This window comes from Primulina eburnea, chromosome 12 (genome assembly GCF_022965805.1).
Source record: "Primulina eburnea isolate SZY01 chromosome 12, ASM2296580v1, whole genome shotgun sequence".
NCBI classification, from domain to species: domain Eukaryota; kingdom Viridiplantae; phylum Streptophyta; class Magnoliopsida; order Lamiales; family Gesneriaceae; genus Primulina; species Primulina eburnea.
Window position 1 is genome coordinate 7,300,323 of NC_133112.1, and position 16,724 is coordinate 7,317,046.

The 16,724-nt window shown below is 36.2% G+C and overlaps 2 protein-coding genes across 3 annotated transcripts; one reads left to right on the forward strand and one right to left on the reverse strand.

Annotated features, from left to right (window-relative positions):
* Positions 1-1,111: 1,111 nt before the first annotated feature.
* On the forward strand, positions 1,112-7,451 carry LOC140808148 (cellulose synthase A catalytic subunit 1 [UDP-forming]). Its single transcript, XM_073165185.1, has 14 exons — positions 1,112-1,386; positions 1,859-2,054; positions 2,138-2,319; positions 2,446-2,563; positions 2,653-2,839; positions 3,066-3,332; positions 3,438-3,783; positions 4,319-4,456; positions 4,541-4,666; positions 4,946-5,158; positions 5,243-5,507; positions 5,809-6,005; positions 6,150-6,500; positions 6,569-7,451. The coding sequence occupies exons 1-14, from the start codon at positions 1,306-1,308 to the stop codon at positions 7,154-7,156; spliced, it is 3,255 nt and encodes a 1,084-aa protein (XP_073021286.1). The 5' UTR covers positions 1,112-1,305; the 3' UTR covers positions 7,157-7,451.
* A 329-nt stretch (positions 7,452-7,780) lies between these two features.
* On the reverse strand, positions 7,781-10,733 carry LOC140807028 (adenine nucleotide transporter BT1, chloroplastic/mitochondrial-like). 2 transcript variants are annotated; one of them, XM_073163677.1, is made up of 4 exons: positions 10,586-10,733; positions 9,729-10,416; positions 8,658-8,819; positions 7,781-8,582 (listed from the first exon to the last, which is right to left on the reverse strand). In XM_073163677.1, exons 2-4 carry the CDS (start codon positions 10,248-10,250, stop codon positions 8,109-8,111), a joined length of 1,158 nt encoding a protein of 385 aa, XP_073019778.1. In that variant the 5' UTR covers positions 10,251-10,416; positions 10,586-10,733; the 3' UTR covers positions 7,781-8,108. The 2 variants fall into 2 exon arrangements, with proteins under 2 accessions (XP_073019778.1, XP_073019777.1); XM_073163676.1 differs by having other exon boundaries at positions 9,729-10,688.
* Positions 10,734-16,724: the final 5,991 nt, after the last annotated feature.

Here is a 16,724-nt window from a genome sequence, read left to right on the forward strand (position 1 = left end):
GTTTGGTGTGTAGGATATGATAACTAATTGGATTGATGACAAAACTTAAGGTAAGGATATATAATGTGTAGTGATGAAGAATGTTTTGTTTGGTAAGATTTTAATGAGTGTGATAAATTTTACATTTTTTGTTGTTGAGACAAAAATACCCTAAACTAACATTGATGACAATTTGGTATATAAAATGATATTTGTAGCAATATTTTCAAAATCATGTGTTCAACTATTAATAAATAAATATTTTATAAAATTTTAAATTATAGATTATGTATTTATCTGATAATTTATTTTTTAATAAAAATTAATATGATTTTGCATTTTATCTCCTTTTTTTCTCTTTTTTTTTCTCAATTTTTTTAGGCGCAGAGGATGATATGTGGATTTCTAATTATTTTTTTCTCTATTTTTTAAATTTTATTTAGTTTCACCATGAAATTATTTATGTGATGTGTGTGCAAATAAAAAAAATATAAACCATGAATTGTGGGTAAAATGGTAATTTATTTTATATTTTAGGAATTGGATTACTAGTCATCCCAAAAAAAATGGGATGTCTTTTCACCCAAATAGGTTTTTTTTATCATGACCTTCTTGATTAATTGGACCAATAAAAAATGAGACAAACATGAGTTTAACAGTCTATCATTTGCTTATCACTCATACCAAACTTACCCTAAGAGTATTACTTTTTATTATAAATATTAGTAGGATTGGCTCATTTCACAGATAAAGATTCGTGAGACTGTCTCACAAGAGACCTACTCAATGATTATTTATCATAAATTTAACTTCAATTTAAAATTAGAAAAATTCCACACATTAATAATAAATAAATGTTTTAAAAGAATTATAAATAAATTTAAAATTTTCTTTATTTAGGCTAAGCACAACTATCACTAATATAGTAATGACAAATCTAAAAATTGGACGTAAAAAAATATTTATAAAAATTTAACTCGTAAATCAATTCTGTGATATAATATTTTATTTATAAAAAAATAATTAATATTAAAAATATTAAATTTCTTTATGTAACCGGCCGTGTCAGTTTCAGCTGGCAGAAAACCTTATTGTTAATATATATTACCGAAGAATATGGAGAAAATGACACAGCAAATGAAGGAGAAGGAGGAGAAGGAGAAGTAGAAGTAGAGAGTGAGAGATTGCCGATTGATTCAGCCTGACGATCTTTCTCTTACTATTTTCCCTTTCTCCAATGCTTCACTGATTCTTCAACTCCGATTCCCATTTTCAGCACGGATTTCTCTCTTTTTTTAATTAATTTGTAATTATACTGAAGAAATAATGGAGGCAAATGCTGGAATGGTGGCTGGATCTCACAAGAGGAACGAGCTTGTGAGAATTCGCCATGATTCTGACAGTGGGGTATGATTTTTTAACATGCATTTGGACCGACTTTTTCTGTTCTTGATTAGTGTTCTTGGCGCTGGATCTGAGGTCGGAACTGTTGAATTTGGACTTGGATCTTGGAATGGGGTTGATAATTGACTTGTGGTTGATTTCTGGGTCTTGTAGGAATTCGCTGCACTTAAATTATTTGATGATTTTTTGTTATTTTAGTTGTAATTTACTTTGAGATTGCTGGTGATCAGCTGAATGTGTAAAAGGCTTATTGATGAGTTTGCTGTGAAATTCTTCTTGCTGATTTGAAAGATCCATTGACTGATTCCAGTTAAGTGTGTCCCTTTGACTAAAAGTACTAAACTTGGAGGTCTTACAAGTTTATTTGAGCGATGGGCTCAAATGAATTTGCCAGCTCTGCATTTGATCTGGTTCAACTTTGCTTGGCTCAGTAAAATTCTGTTATTAATCACTGTAGTAATCATGCAATGTGCAGCCAAAGCCCCTGAAGAATTTGAACGGCCAGATATGCCAGATTTGTGGCGATACCGTTGGACTGACCGCCAATGGCGATGTCTTTGTTGCTTGCAATGAATGTGCATTTCCGGTCTGCAGAGCTTGTTATGAATATGAACGAAAAGATGGAAACCAGTCATGCCCCCAGTGCAAGACTAGGTACAAGAGACACAAAGGTTAGTGTGCTTCATAGATTCCTTTGCGTATTGGCTACTTATGTTTTGAACCTTTATTGATATAGTGGTTTTGCATCTTTCAGGGAGTCCACGAGTTGATGGTGATGATGATGATGAGGATGACGATGATTTGGAAAACGAATTTCTTTACTCTCAAGGAAAGAACAAGGATAGATCTCAGTGGCAAGGAGATGATGCCGATTTATCTGCATCTTCCAGACGCGAGGCTCATCAACCAATTCGTCTTCTTACCAATGGACAGCCAGTAAGTTAACCATAAAGTATTTTGTTTGCTATATATCTTGATTGTTGTACATGAGTTTCTCAATTTGCCTACCAGATGTAAAACAGAACAATTCGTATTTATCATTTTTTTTAACATGATTGGCAGGTCTCTGGTGAGATCCCCCCGTCTATGCTTGACACTCAATCTGTAAGAAGTACGTCTGGACCTTTAGGCCCTGGAGACCGTGTTCACTCCCTTCCTTATGTTGACCCCCAGCAACCAGGTATGTGCCTATCAAGATGCGTTGTAATTTATCATTATGTAATAGGTCAAATTTTGACTTGGCACCGACGGTGTCATCGATTTATGAAGTTCCTGTGAGAATTGTTGACCCTTCAAAAGACTTGAATTCGTATGGACTTGGGAATGTTGACTGGAAGGAGAGAGTGGAAGGTTGGAAAGTAAAGCAGGACAAAAATATGGGCCAAATGGCCAACCGATACATTGAAGGGAAAGGAGATATTGAAGGAACTGGGTCAAATGGAGAAGAACTACAAATGTGAGCATCTTTACTTTTTGTTTTTTTGTAATACTTTGACAATAAATATTAATGACTGATAGCTGACTCATTAATCATTAGAAATCATAATTATGAGTATCATAAACCACATCTAAATTGCAGCTCTGTATATTTTAGGGCACGTTGTTACTTTCGTGAATGTTGTTTATGTTATAGCTCTCTTTACCATATCACAGGGACCACTGATGGTTTGTATTGATGACAGGGCTGATGATGCACGCCAACCTATGAGCCGTATCGTGCCTATTTCTTCTTCTCATCTCACTCCTTATCGAGTTGTAATCATACTTCGATTGATCATCTTGGGCTTTTTCTTGCAATACCGTTGTACTCATCCAGTGAAGGATGCTTATCCTTTGTGGTTGACATCAGTCATCTGTGAGGTTTGGTTTGCATTTTCATGGCTTCTCGATCAGTTTCCGAAATGGTACCCCATTAACCGTGAGACTTATCTTGAAAGACTTGCTGTAAGGTTGGTGAATTTTCTTTAAATTCTCAAAGCTTAGCCCTTCATTTCTGAGATGAAATGATTCATTGGGTTTTCATTTTCCCCCTAATATATTTTATATGTTTGCAGATATGATAGAGAGGGTGAACCCTCCCAGTTAGCACCTATTGATATATTTGTGAGTACAGTGGATCCCATGAAGGAGCCTCCTCTTATCACTGCCAACACTGTGCTGTCCATCCTTTCTGTCGATTACCCTGTCGACAAAGTCTCTTGTTATGTTTCTGATGATGGTGCAGCTATGCTGACCTTTGAAGCACTCTCTGAAACTGCGGAATTTGCCAGGAAATGGGTACCTTTCTGCAAGAAGCACAACATTGAACCCAGGGCCCCTGAATTTTATTTTGCTCAGAAGATTGATTACCTGAAAGACAAGATCCAGCCTTCCTTTGTGAAAGAGCGTAGAGCAATGAAGGTGAATGTTAAATATAATTAATAATCATATTTTTTAGTTATTTACTTTTCCTCTTTATCCTTTGTACATCGCTTCTGCTTTATCTTATTTCAACTCTTAATTTTCCGTCATGCGTTTTGAGGATTTGCAAAGAAACATGCCTGAAAGTTGCTTCATTAAATTTATTTAAAATAAAAGTTAAATGATTCAATACAAGTGTCTAGAGTTAGACTTTTACCGAAGGAGAAGTGAGTTAAACCTGTCGTTTAACTGTCAGAAGTATTAGTTCCATTCCATATACATGCACTGGTGACAAAAATTCTGAAACCAAACAAAATTTAGTGGTAGATGTGTGGAGTGAATTTGACAAAAATATTTTGCAATCAAAATGCATATGGATAAGTATCATCAAAAAAAATATTTTACTATCAGAACGTGCAAGACTGCAAGTATAACTGTCATTATGGTACCAAAGACTTCTCTTGTAATCTTATGAGATGAGGCAGGAAACAGAATAAAAATGTAGCATCGCTGTATTCACAACATTTTTCTGCAGAGGGAATATGAAGAATTTAAGGTACGCATCAATGCTCTGGTTGCCAAGGCTCAAAAAATGCCTGAAGAAGGATGGACAATGCAAGATGGAACTTCTTGGCCAGGGAATAACACGCGGGATCATCCTGGAATGATTCAGGTATATTTTTTATTTCGATGTTCTTTTGCATTCAGGTTATACCTTTACTATTTACTAAGTTCTAATTTTCATCTCTTTTAACAGGTCTTTCTGGGACATAGTGGGGGCCTTGATACTGATGGAAATGAGCTTCCTCGGTTGGTTTATGTTTCTCGTGAGAAGCGTCCAGGATTTCAACATCACAAGAAAGCTGGAGCTATGAATGCATTGGTAGGTGATTTATTTTCTTGGGGGGCACTTTGTGGATGAGCCCGACTTCAAACACATAGCAATCCCGCTAGAACCCACCCTTTTGGTTCCATATAGTTAGGTTTCAAATTTATCTGTATGTGCTGTAGGATATGTATTTTTAGGCCTATATGAAGAGGCTTGTGACAAACGAAAGGCTAAATCTTCCTTTAATCACCTTTTTTCTCTCTTTTTTTCCGTTTTGGGTAATTTTAAATTGTTACAGAATTTCTATTTGATAATGTTTATTGTGTGCTTCAGATCCGTGTCTCTGCTGTCCTCACAAATGGAGCATATCTTTTGAATGTCGATTGTGATCACTACTTCAACAACAGTAAAGCTCTTAAAGAAGCCATGTGTTTTATGATGGATCCCGCTTATGGAAAGAAGACTTGCTATGTGCAGTTTCCTCAGCGTTTCGATGGCATCGATTTGCACGATAGATATGCTAACCGCAATATTGTCTTTTTTGATGTAGGTCTCACTTGACTTTTTTACGACAATTTTGAGATTCTAATATCTCCCTTGTCCTTGCATTGAAATGTTTTCCAACTGCAGATCAACTTGAAAGGGTTAGATGGCCTTCAAGGCCCTGTTTATGTGGGAACTGGATGTTGCTTTAATCGGCAAGCTCTGTATGGATACGATCCAGTCCTTACAGAAGAAGACCTGCGACCAAACATTATTGTTAGAAGCTGTTGTGGATCAAGGAAGAAGGGGAGGAGGGCCAATAAAAAGTACACTGATAAGAACCGAGCTGTAAAAAGAACTGAATCCACCATTCCTATCTTTAATGTGGAGGACATAGAAGATGGTGTGGAAGGTATTTGCTTACATATTTTGATAGTTTTATGTACCATAATCCATATTTTAATATTGTTATTGAAGTACTATTGCCTATGAATTGGACTATTTGGCCCCCGCTCTGAATTTACTGTGTAGAGTCAATTTGGATAAATTCTGGAAAATGGTTACAGTAAAGTAGAAAACCTTTCATTCAACTCTTTAGTTAACAAAATGCATGTTTTGAACTGTCTTGTTTTTCGTGTGTTCACTCCTAAAGCTATATTTATACCAGTGATTCTCTTAAAAGGCAGTGGCTAAGCATTCCTTGTCTTGGACAGGATACGATGATGAGAAGTCGCTTCTTATGTCTCAGAAGAGCTTGGAGAAACGATTTGGTCAATCTCCTGTCTTCATTGCTGCAACCTTTATGGAACAGGGCGGCATTCCACCGTCAACAAATCCTGCCACTCTTTTAAAAGAAGCAATTCATGTTATTAGCTGTGGTTATGAAGATAAAACAGAATGGGGCAAAGAGGTGATGTGAATAAATGATGGTTTTATTTTAATTCTGTTATTCTCCATCCGAGTTTTGTATCCTCTGGAATGATAGATATGTCCTTTATCGATACTAATTGCCTTTGTCGTAAAAACTCAATTCATTTTGTTCCTATCATATCAGATTGGGTGGATTTACGGTTCTGTCACAGAAGATATTTTGACCGGGTTCAAAATGCATGCTCGAGGATGGATCTCCATTTATTGTATGCCTCCTCGTCCAGCATTCAAGGGGTCTGCTCCCATCAATTTGTCTGATCGTTTGAACCAGGTCTTGAGGTGGGCTCTCGGATCCATTGAAATCCTTCTAAGCAGGCATTGTCCCATATGGTATGGCTACACTGGGAAACTGCAACTATTGGAGAGACTGGCTTATATTAACACCATTGTTTATCCGCTCACTTCTATTCCATTGATCGCCTATTGCATTCTTCCTGCTATCTGTCTTCTCACTAACAAATTTATCATTCCAGAGGTGAGACACAATATCACTTTTGTCATTTGCTTCCTGAGTTATGTGATTCTAATACCACTCTTGTGCAGATAAGCAATTTTGCCAGCATGTGGTTCATTCTTCTCTTCGTCTCCATTTTTGCTACCGGCATACTTGAAATGAGGTGGGGTGGTGTTACTGTTGAGGACTGGTGGAGGAACGAGCAATTTTGGGTCATTGGTGGAACATCAGCCCATCTCTTTGCTGTCTTTCAAGGTCTCTTAAAAGTCCTAGCAGGAATTGATACCAATTTCACCGTCACTTCAAAAGCATCTGATGAAGATGGAGATTTCTCCGAGCTTTACGTGTTCAAATGGACATCCCTCCTTATACCTCCCACCACTGTCCTCATTGTAAATTTGGTCGGAATTGTGGCTGGTGTTTCATATGCTATCAACAGTGGATATCAGTCATGGGGTCCCCTTTTTGGGAAATTATTCTTTGCTATGTGGGTCGTTGTCCACTTGTATCCTTTCCTGAAAGGTTTGTTAGGGCGGCAAAACCGGACTCCTACAATCGTCATCGTTTGGTCTATTCTACTTGCATCAATTTTCTCTCTGCTTTGGGTGCGAATCGACCCCTTCACATCTGAGGCTACAAAGAGAGCTGCACAAGGTCAGTGCGGTATCAACTGTTGACGAGTATTTCTTTTGTATGCCATCTTGTAAGATCAACTCCATGTGATACCAGATATCTGCATTTCGTTTGTATAGATAGAGAAGTAAGGGAAAAGGGTCATGTCGGGAACCTCCTTAAGTTGTGTTGTGCCATTTCTATGTAGTGTCTAGATGAGGTGATGGATATATTCATCGAACACTGAAGCCCTATGATTTAGAATATATCATACTTGTATACGCTGTGTAGTTGCACTTGTGTCATTGCGGCCCTTGTCCCAGTACAGAGGTTTTTACGAACCTGTTTATTTGCTGCTTCTTTTTTTGCCGAGTATTTTGATTATTTATTACCCAAAACATGTTTGATCTTGACATTTTTTCAAAGAAGAGATTGAACACCTCAATGATTTACCCGTATACACAGAATGAGAATGCCTCACATCTTGCAAAATCGCCAACTAGTCAAATGCGAGGCTATCAACTCCAGAAGCAGCTTTTTACCGGTAATCAGTGAAACGAAACTAAACTCTATTTGAGATCTGATTATAAACATGGAATGTGAAAAGGCAGCAGCATTCCTCTCTTGGGATTAACTCCAATACTGTAAAATGGAATAAGTGGAAAACAGACACAACCAGAATACAGAAATTCCAGGTGCAACAGAATTGTGTACCAAATTATTAAACATTAGTCTTCACAATATCTGATATTACAATTAAAAATGCACGAACAATTATTTATGATACTTAAAAATATAGAAAAACAAAAGGATGCAGCAGTAATCAAAAGGCGGAAAAAACAAGGGTAGGCCTACGTATGATTAAAAATAAAAGAAAAGGTCAAGACCAAATAACATCCTGGTCTCAGTCTCAAAATTTTGGTCCTTCTAGTATCAAGAAAATGACACAACATTCAAGTCAACTCGAAAAAATCTGTATCCGGCTTTTAGCTTTGGTTATTCATGAAAGAGCTCTTCCTACTCGTCCTCTTCTTTATCTACCAAAATTTTCTTGAATGCTTCATAACACATGAAAGATATACCAGCTGCAGGCACCAACTTCAAGCAGCTCGGGCCGAGCCCTTTGTACAAACCTTGAATTCCCTCTCGTTCAAGTATGCTGGCAAAAGCGTGAAGCATGTTCCTATACACTTGCCTCCCACTGACAGCACCAACCTGCATGTGCTTACGAGCCACTTCAAGAGGGAAAGTAGCGGTACTTGATAAAGCACCAGCTGCTGATCCAATCAACAGTGTTTCAATATTTCCAATCTTCTCCTGTTTGAAAATCTTTCTATAGGCCTTCCGTAATGTGTCATATGCACAGTAGTTGGCAGCAGCATATGGAATCACTCCAATGACACTAGGCGCAAGACCTCTATAGAGCTCTCCAGGCCCACCCTCTTGCAATATTTTAACAAAAGCGTCGAGCAGACCATTATAAACTCCTCTCTGCAGTATGGAAACAGGCTATCAAGGGGTTGATATCGAAATTAAAAAGAACAGGAAAATTTTGGTTTTTTCTACCTGAATGGTCAATCGCGTCTTGACTAACTCAAGGGGATAAGTTACAAGAGTTGAGCTAACTCCAGCACAGGCTCCTGCCACCAATGAAGGGGGAACAGGCAATTTGAATTGTTCTCCAGGTCTTGAAGACAAATTCTTGTTGACAGTGTCATAAACAAATAACTGTAGTAAAACTTGCAGGCACAAGAAATGGGTAAAAACACAATAGAAGAATAAATACAAGTATTTTCCAAACATAAATATTCAATATTCTGTGTTTCCTGAGTAGAGTCTGATATATTAGTAAAATATAAGTGATAGTTTGCAGGACATGGGAGTTTTAGGTATAGCTTCTGTACGTAAGACCGCAACAAATAACGAAGGAAGCATATATAAATGAGTTACAGCTTTAAGCACAAAGCTTCAGGTTAACGTAAAAGAACCAAAGGTCAATTATTAATCACACAAAGCTACAGCTTTAAACACAAAACTTCAGGTTACGAGCAATGCAATATGGACAGTTGGTGGTAGAAAGGTCAATGGTCACGATGGTAGCATAGTGGATGGTGGTAACATATGCCTTGGAAGGTATTGCTTTACTTATCTTAACGACATCAGCTAGTTCCCAGGAATTAAAGTCCCATGGTGCTCAACAAAGATATCACTGCATTCTACTTAGTGTTGATCATCGAACATCACAAGATCATAGTAACCAAAAGCCACCCAGAATTTACAATGCATAAAGAAGAAGCTCCTTCAGTGCTCAAGCTCAAAACAGATTTACAAGAACACAAACAAAGCAACAATCAGCAAATAAAAGGCAGTAATAAGTTATGCCTCATCAAAATTCATGCCACGGAGTGTGAGAGCTAATATTGAAGTAGCAAACGCATTTACTTGCTCGATAAAATAGACAATGTTCGTAGCAATAGAAGGGAAAGGTATCCAGCTAACTACAAAACGATTGAAATTTAAAAGAAACAACTAACAAGCCAGAACAAAATAAACATAAAACTAGCACAGAATATCAAATGGGCAAACAAAATTACTAAGCAAAGAGAACGATGAGAACCGAAACAAATCACACTTCACCTCAATGGCCTTGCTAGGTGCAACTCGAATCACATTAACGAAATTGCCCTTAAACAATCCAGTCCATCCATCTGCTTTCATAATATTGTGGAACACCTCAGAAGTTGAATGCCCATAACTGTCCACCATCAAGTGAGTCCTGATCGTCTCCAGTGGAGCTACCGCAGTCCTCGATATCGCCCCAGCTATTCCACCGCTCAATAACCTTCTCAAGGAGGGGTTCTCAATTTTAAGTTTGAGCCTAACTCCATTTTTCTTCTTCGTCACCCCTTTTTCCTCCTCCTGCACACCTAAGATCTTAAACCCCTCAGGCAACGAAACATACTTCACAAACAAATCGGCATACGGTAATTTGAAACCCCTGTTCTCGTTGTTTCCCATTTGCCCCACAGAAGCAAAGAGGCCGCCACCAGGGAAAAAGTTGCCATCTTGGAGATTCCATTGGAGACCCAAATCAGAATTATATAGAGATCCACAGTTTCTTACCTCCAAAGCTTGCATTTTTTCTATCCTACCCATCATCCAACACCTCCCAAGAAACACCCCACTGCCCTCTGCAACAGTCTGTGGGGGCGCCTTCTTTTAAATATTTGTTCCCAACTATTTTTTTTCCTTCGAAGGGGGACTGCCCTTTTAGAATCAAACTCCAACTTTAAAAGATTTCAACTCTCCGGGCTATATGGGAAAGCTAAATCAACAAAAAAATTGACACTGGATAAAACCAACTTTCATGCTAGAAGAACTAAGAAATATATTTTCTCAAATCATGCCATGTATGATTTATATGTAAAAAGAAAAGGGCTGAAAATTTGGAGGCAGAGAAATCAATGTGGGGAGTAGAAGGGGGAGCAACTTACCCTTTCCGACCCAAGAATGGAATCGAAATAAGAAGAAACAAAGCAACGAGCTGATGCCAGAAAGCACAAATACTCGTATTGTTTTGATTTGATTTCTTCATTATTTTAATATTATTTTTATGATTTATTTCCTACTAAGCTTTTGGGCACACGACACCACCAATTAAGTGGACATATAATTTCGTAGATTGGAATCTTGTTCGCAAATTTTTATTCAATGGCTCTCCTTCACACCCACTCAACATCGTCAGCCGTATAAAATGTAGTTTATGAACATACCAATAGATGTCATATTAATTTGAGATCCGGGAGAACGCTTAATTATTATTAAATATATAGTATTCATAGATTAGTCTATATTAGGTGATGAGAATGGATCAGCGAGGGACGTGTTTGTCATCCTTATTATCATCTCCGAATTCTATCATCATCCTTACACTATATTCGAAATCGCGGAGATCAAATCCACATCCACATTTTAAAAATGTTAATGAGGTAAGACGAGAGTGGGTTCGGAGATTTTCTCGACCCAAAACTTATTATTATCTATTATAATTAGTGATAATATTAATAATAGTATTATTAATACTAATAATATTATTATTTTATTATTAATATTTTTTCGGAGCGGTTTCGAGGATAGAGTTAGTAGTCTCATATTCACCCGAAACAGAGACGGATGTATTCTAGGGCTGTACTGGGCTGTAGCCCAGCCCACTTTTTTTTGTTTTTTAATAATTTAACGACGGTTTTTCAACAACCGTCGCTAATATTTGCGACGGTTTTAGTAAAACCGTCGCCGATGTAGATCGGCGACGGTTTTAATTACACCGTCGCTACTAGCGACGAAATTCAAACAGTCGCTAATAACAGTCGCTATTAGTACAGCTAATAACAGTCGCTATCATTACCACTTTGATGTTTTTAATGCAGCAATAGATTTCATTTTGATGGAGTTAAATACTCGATTCAATGAGTCATCGGTGGAACTTCTTTCTCTTAGTACAGCTTTAGATCCTAAAAATTCATTTGACTCATTTAACAGTGATGATATTTGCAAGCTTGCAAAGAAGTTTTATCCTGGAGATATCACAGATCAAGAAATTGTTGCTTTGGAGTATGAATTGATACATTATAAACTTGATGTGATGCAGAATTTAAAGGTTTCTACACTTGTTGAGTTGTGTCAGCAATTGACCGAAAGTGGACGGTCAAGTATTTATGTTATGTTGACTAGATTGATTCATCTTGTTTTGACATTACCTGTGTCTACTACCACTACTGAGCGGACTTTTTCAGCAATGAAGTATGTGAAGACGGCACTTCGCAAAAAAATGGAGGATGACTTTCTTGTCGATTATTTGACACTCTATATTGAACGAGATTTAGCTAAACATATTGATGTAAATTCTATTATTGATGAATTTTATGTTTTAAAATCTCGTAGAGCACAAATTCGTTGAACGATATAATGTAAATTTTTTTTAATGATATATAACTTATCATATTGAGTTCAAGCCTCCCCCAACTTTTATTCCTGGATCTGTCCCTGACCCGAAATATTTCAGGGATTTTAAAAAATCTCTAAAAACCCTCACTCGAACCTGAAAAAATTGAGGATCTTTGTTCTCGTTTCGTGTTTTCTCCATGAGATCCCGAATTCATGAAGAAAGTTGTCCTCCCTAATTTATTATGCTCCTGCTGAAGAGCACCCCTAATTCCATTAAATGACACTTGTATGGAGTTTTTAATTATTAAGCCTTTTTTTCTTTTTCCTTTTTCCTTTTGGCTTTTTTTTACCTTAGTTAACTGCAGCACCAACTTCTATTTTATATTTGAACTACGGCCGAAAAATAAAATTAATAAAACAAAATAAATATATTATTTTATTAACATATGATCCTTATAGGTTAGTGTAGATTAGATTTATTGATATAGTTGAACTTTTAGATAAATTAAAGATAAGTTAGAAAAAAATTCGAAAAAAATTAGAGAGATGTACAAAAATTATTAATAAACACGCATAATTAAAATTAGGTAACAAATATTATGAATTGTAAACCTATTAAAAAAAACTTTATTGTCACGTTGACATATCAACAAACTTCTATGAAATGGTTTCACGGAATTCAGCCAATTGTCTTGATTGTGGAATATCTTTGAGAAATAGAAATCCGTGTTAGCAAAGGATTTTCTGCGATTATTTCTAGTATGAAACGAGTCAATCATGCACTTTGGTATCTTATTGAATAAAAAGGGTGATATGGTTCCTCCATTGATCAAGAATTACGATTTTCGGGAAGTATCATGATCATTTAATAGAAGGATTTCCATTTTTTCAAACGAACAATTTGAAAACCTATTGATTCTAACAACTGATTGCAAAGTTATCATTCGGATCTTTCAATTCATAGATGTAGGGTAGATTAGAAACCTCTGGTAAAATGCTCACCCGTCACCTAGCAGATAAAGTAAATTACATAGTCCAGGGATTGACGACTTACCCATTCAGTGACTTTGGCATTGGACGTTCCAAAAATGGGTACTACCGGATCAATTCAATAATAGACACATGTTAGCATTCCATCATTCCTTCTCTTTTCAGGGCCTATCCGAAAGAGAATCCAGCAATTCTTGGTCGTGAATATCTGAACTGGTTGTTCGCTGTTCAAGAATTATTGTTTGGGCAGTTCATACGATCTATACATAGTGTTTTGATCTAAGATTTCAATTCTTTCGTGTTTCAGCAGTAACATATTGTTCCATGGAGCTAATGTCCAAAATATGGAAGAAAGAAGGGTTTCTACCACTCTATCACCCAGTCAATTCTCTCCCATTTAATCCCTCTTTCATAGCCACATATCATCCCAGCTAAGGAATGGAAAATTTTTCTCCTGTTACATGAATACAATTTTCATTTCTTCCGGGAAAAGCCATTTTTTCTTAACAATACCTTTGTCATTTGATCCAATAGAGTTCCGTTAGATAAGAACATAGTTGATAAATATTGATAACTCTTGGATAGAGTATTAGAACGAAAAGATCCATTAGATGATGAACTGTTGGTTCTAAACCATGTATTCGAATCATAGGAGCTAGCAATCGTCGATATGCTCAGATTGGTGACCCAGCAGATAAAGTACATTTCATAGTTCAGGGATGGGCGACTTACCCATTCATTGACTTTGGCACTGGACGTTCCAAAAATGGGTACTATCGGATCAATTCAATAATATATGCATGTTGGCATTCAATCCTTCCTTCTCCTTTCATGGCCTATCCGAAAGAGAATCCAACAATTCTTGGTCGTGAATATCTGAACTGGTTGTTCGCTGTTCAAGAATTCTTGATTGGGCAGTTCATACCATCCATCCATAGTGTTTAGATCTAATATTTCAATTCTTCCTTGTTTCAGCAGTAACATATTGTTCCATGGAGCTAATCAGACGCAAGCCCCTCCTCGGGCGGATTCCTCCTTTTTCTCCTCAGCCTACAGGGTATTAGCAGCCGTTTCCAGCTGTTTTTCCCCTCCCAAGGGTTTCTTACATGTTACTCACTCGTCCGCCACTGGAAACACCACTTCCCGTCCGACTTGTATGTGTTAAGCATGCCGCCAGCGTTCATCCTGAGGCAGGATCAAACTCTCCATGAGATTCACAGTTTCATTGCTTATAGCTTTTTGTTCATAGACAAAGTGGATTCGAAATTGTCTTTCATTCCAAAAGAATCTCGATCAAAAACTCAAAAGTATAATTCCACCAACTTGAATATATCTTGTGGCTATATAATGTGTATGTTATTAACTAGGTGTGGCTAAGGCCAAAAACAAAGAAAGAAAATAATTTTAAAAAGTATAATTCAACACGTATCAAGCATGAAGGATGGGGAGCTTGGCAGAGAATCACAAGACTCCTTATTGTCGGCATTTTTCATTAATTGGTCAACAATAATTCATTGGTTGGTGGCAATAAAAACGTATGGGTTGGCATTCAAACATTCAGACGGAAATATGAATACGCGTATTCACACGGACAAGGGCTCTATAAATAGTGCTCAATCATCTCTTCTTCGAGTTTTCTCTCATCTTATAGCATTGAATTGCTTAGTTCTATAATATTTGTGAGGTGTTTGTTCTCGTGTCTTAAGAGTGTGTGTTCTTTTTGGAAACACAGTGAGTGAGTTGTATACCACAAAATATTATAGTGGAATTCTTTTCATCTTGCCGTGGTTTTTATCCTAACAATTTTAGAGGTTTTTCACGTAAATCTTGATGTCCAGTTTATTATTTATTTTCGGGTTTTATTATCTCAAATTCCGCACGTGAGACAACAAGTGGTATCAGAGCCTAGGTTTAAAATTTCTTAAAATTCTGAATATGCTATGTGGTTGCAGCCTAAACTGATCTTCCACATCAGAAATTTTTTTTTTGAGATTTTTTATTAAGGCGGGATTAATTTTGTCCAGTCTACTAAATTGTTATAGATATAATGGCGGGAATTTACGAGATATCAAAGTTCAATGGAAGCAATTTTATGCTGTGGAGAATAAAGATACAAGCAGTTTTAAGAAAAGAGAATTGATTGGCGGCTATTGGAGATAGATCGATGGAGATTGCGGATGATGGAAAGTGGAATGAGATGAATGATAATGTTGTTGCCAATTTACACTTGGCTATAGCAGACGAAGTATTGTCAAGTATCTCTGAGATAAAAACAGTAAAAGTGATCTGAGATACTCTGACAAAGATTTACGAGGTCAAGTCCCTACACAACATGATTTTCCTAAAGAGAAGGCTTTATACTCTTTGGATGGCGGAATCCTCATCGATGACCGACCATATCAATATACTAAATACTCTATTTGCCCAACTCACTTCCATGTGGCATAAAATAGGGGAAAATGAACGTGCGGAGCTTCTACTTCAAATTCTACCAGATTCATATGATCAATTTATCATCAACATTACCAACAATATTCTAATGGGCTTTCTAATATTCGACGATTTCCTAACTGCGATTCTCGGATTAGAAAGCCGGCGCAAGAATAAAACATATATTTTTATTAATTCTATCGGCTGCGACCATGGTTCGCGGTCACGGAGACCGTCGCGGAGTTCACTATTCCAATTCTCATGACATTTCGCGGAATGGTCACGGCGCGGATATTTTTTAAAAATTAATATAAATTGAAAATTTTGGAAAAATATTTAAAAATATGTAAATCAAAATAAATATAATTTCCATAGATTATTTGATTAAAACAATATAGCAAAATTCAAGATTTTGAAAAATAAATTATATTTTGAAATTTTTGATTTCGAATATGGATAGGTATTTTAAAAAAAAAAAATTAACTACTAAATAAAATAAATTAAACATAAAAATATACAAAGAAAACTTCAAAATTTAACTCAAGGTTTGGAAAAAAATAAATCGGCAATTTTAAAAGTGTTCGTATATAAAACCATTAAATTAAAAAGGAGTATTATTATTATTATTATTATTATTATTATTTGCTTTATATTCACTTCAATTTATCATGAAGAAATCCTTTTTATTATCTCTTTTTATTAAAAAAAAATACCATAATATGGAGCATGAAAGAAATTTATTGTGGGGACTCGGACGCTAATTCTACGCTAATTCCAATTTTAATCAGTCTTAAGAATTATTTAATCAATTATAATAGACATGGTCTAAATTTTTTTTTTAAAATACAAAGCGGAAACGTAATGTAATTTACTTCAAATGACATTTTATACATAAACATACAAATCTTGTGCTATCCACAAGAGTTCACTAGGTTCAGCAATATATCAGTGCTGAATCCAAAGTTGCTTCGAAGCCCGGATCTCCACGCTATCTAGTCCAGCCTCGTTCCTTCCTTGACCCTGATCCTATCCTACTTGTTGCCATGCACACATACAAACAAGACAACAGCCGGATAACTCCGGTGAGAATTACATTCTCAGTATAAATCATGTATACATGCAATAATATAATCAATATAAACGCATATAACAAACATTCAGAACATGTATTCAAATCAGATTATAAATCTATATCAAGAATAAATCATATTCTAAACATGTACCATCATCAGTAACATAAATCGACATGTACATATTCAAGAACATAAC

Excerpts from the sequence above, each read along its gene's own strand:
- LOC140808148 (XM_073165185.1), top strand. The coding sequence starts at position 1,306 with ATGGAGGCAAATGCTGGAATGGTGGCTGGATCTCACAAGAGGAACGAG. Across the intron at positions 3,784-4,318 it reads AAGAGCGTAGAGCAATGAAG|AGGGAATATGAAGAATTTAA; the intron begins GTGAATGTTAAA and ends ATTTTTCTGCAG. Across the intron at positions 6,006-6,149 it reads AAACAGAATGGGGCAAAGAG|ATTGGGTGGATTTACGGTTC; the intron begins GTGATGTGAATA and ends CTATCATATCAG.
- LOC140807028 (XM_073163677.1), bottom strand. The coding sequence starts at position 10,250 with ATGATGGGTAGGATAGAAAAAATGCAAGCTTTGGAGGTAAGAAACTGT. Across the intron at positions 8,820-9,728 it reads CACCTAGCAAGGCCATTGAG|TTATTTGTTTATGACACTGT; the intron begins GTGAAGTGTGAT and ends GTTTTACTACAG. Across the intron at positions 8,583-8,657 it reads AGACGCGATTGACCATTCAG|AGAGGAGTTTATAATGGTCT; the intron begins GTAGAAAAAACC and ends TCCATACTGCAG.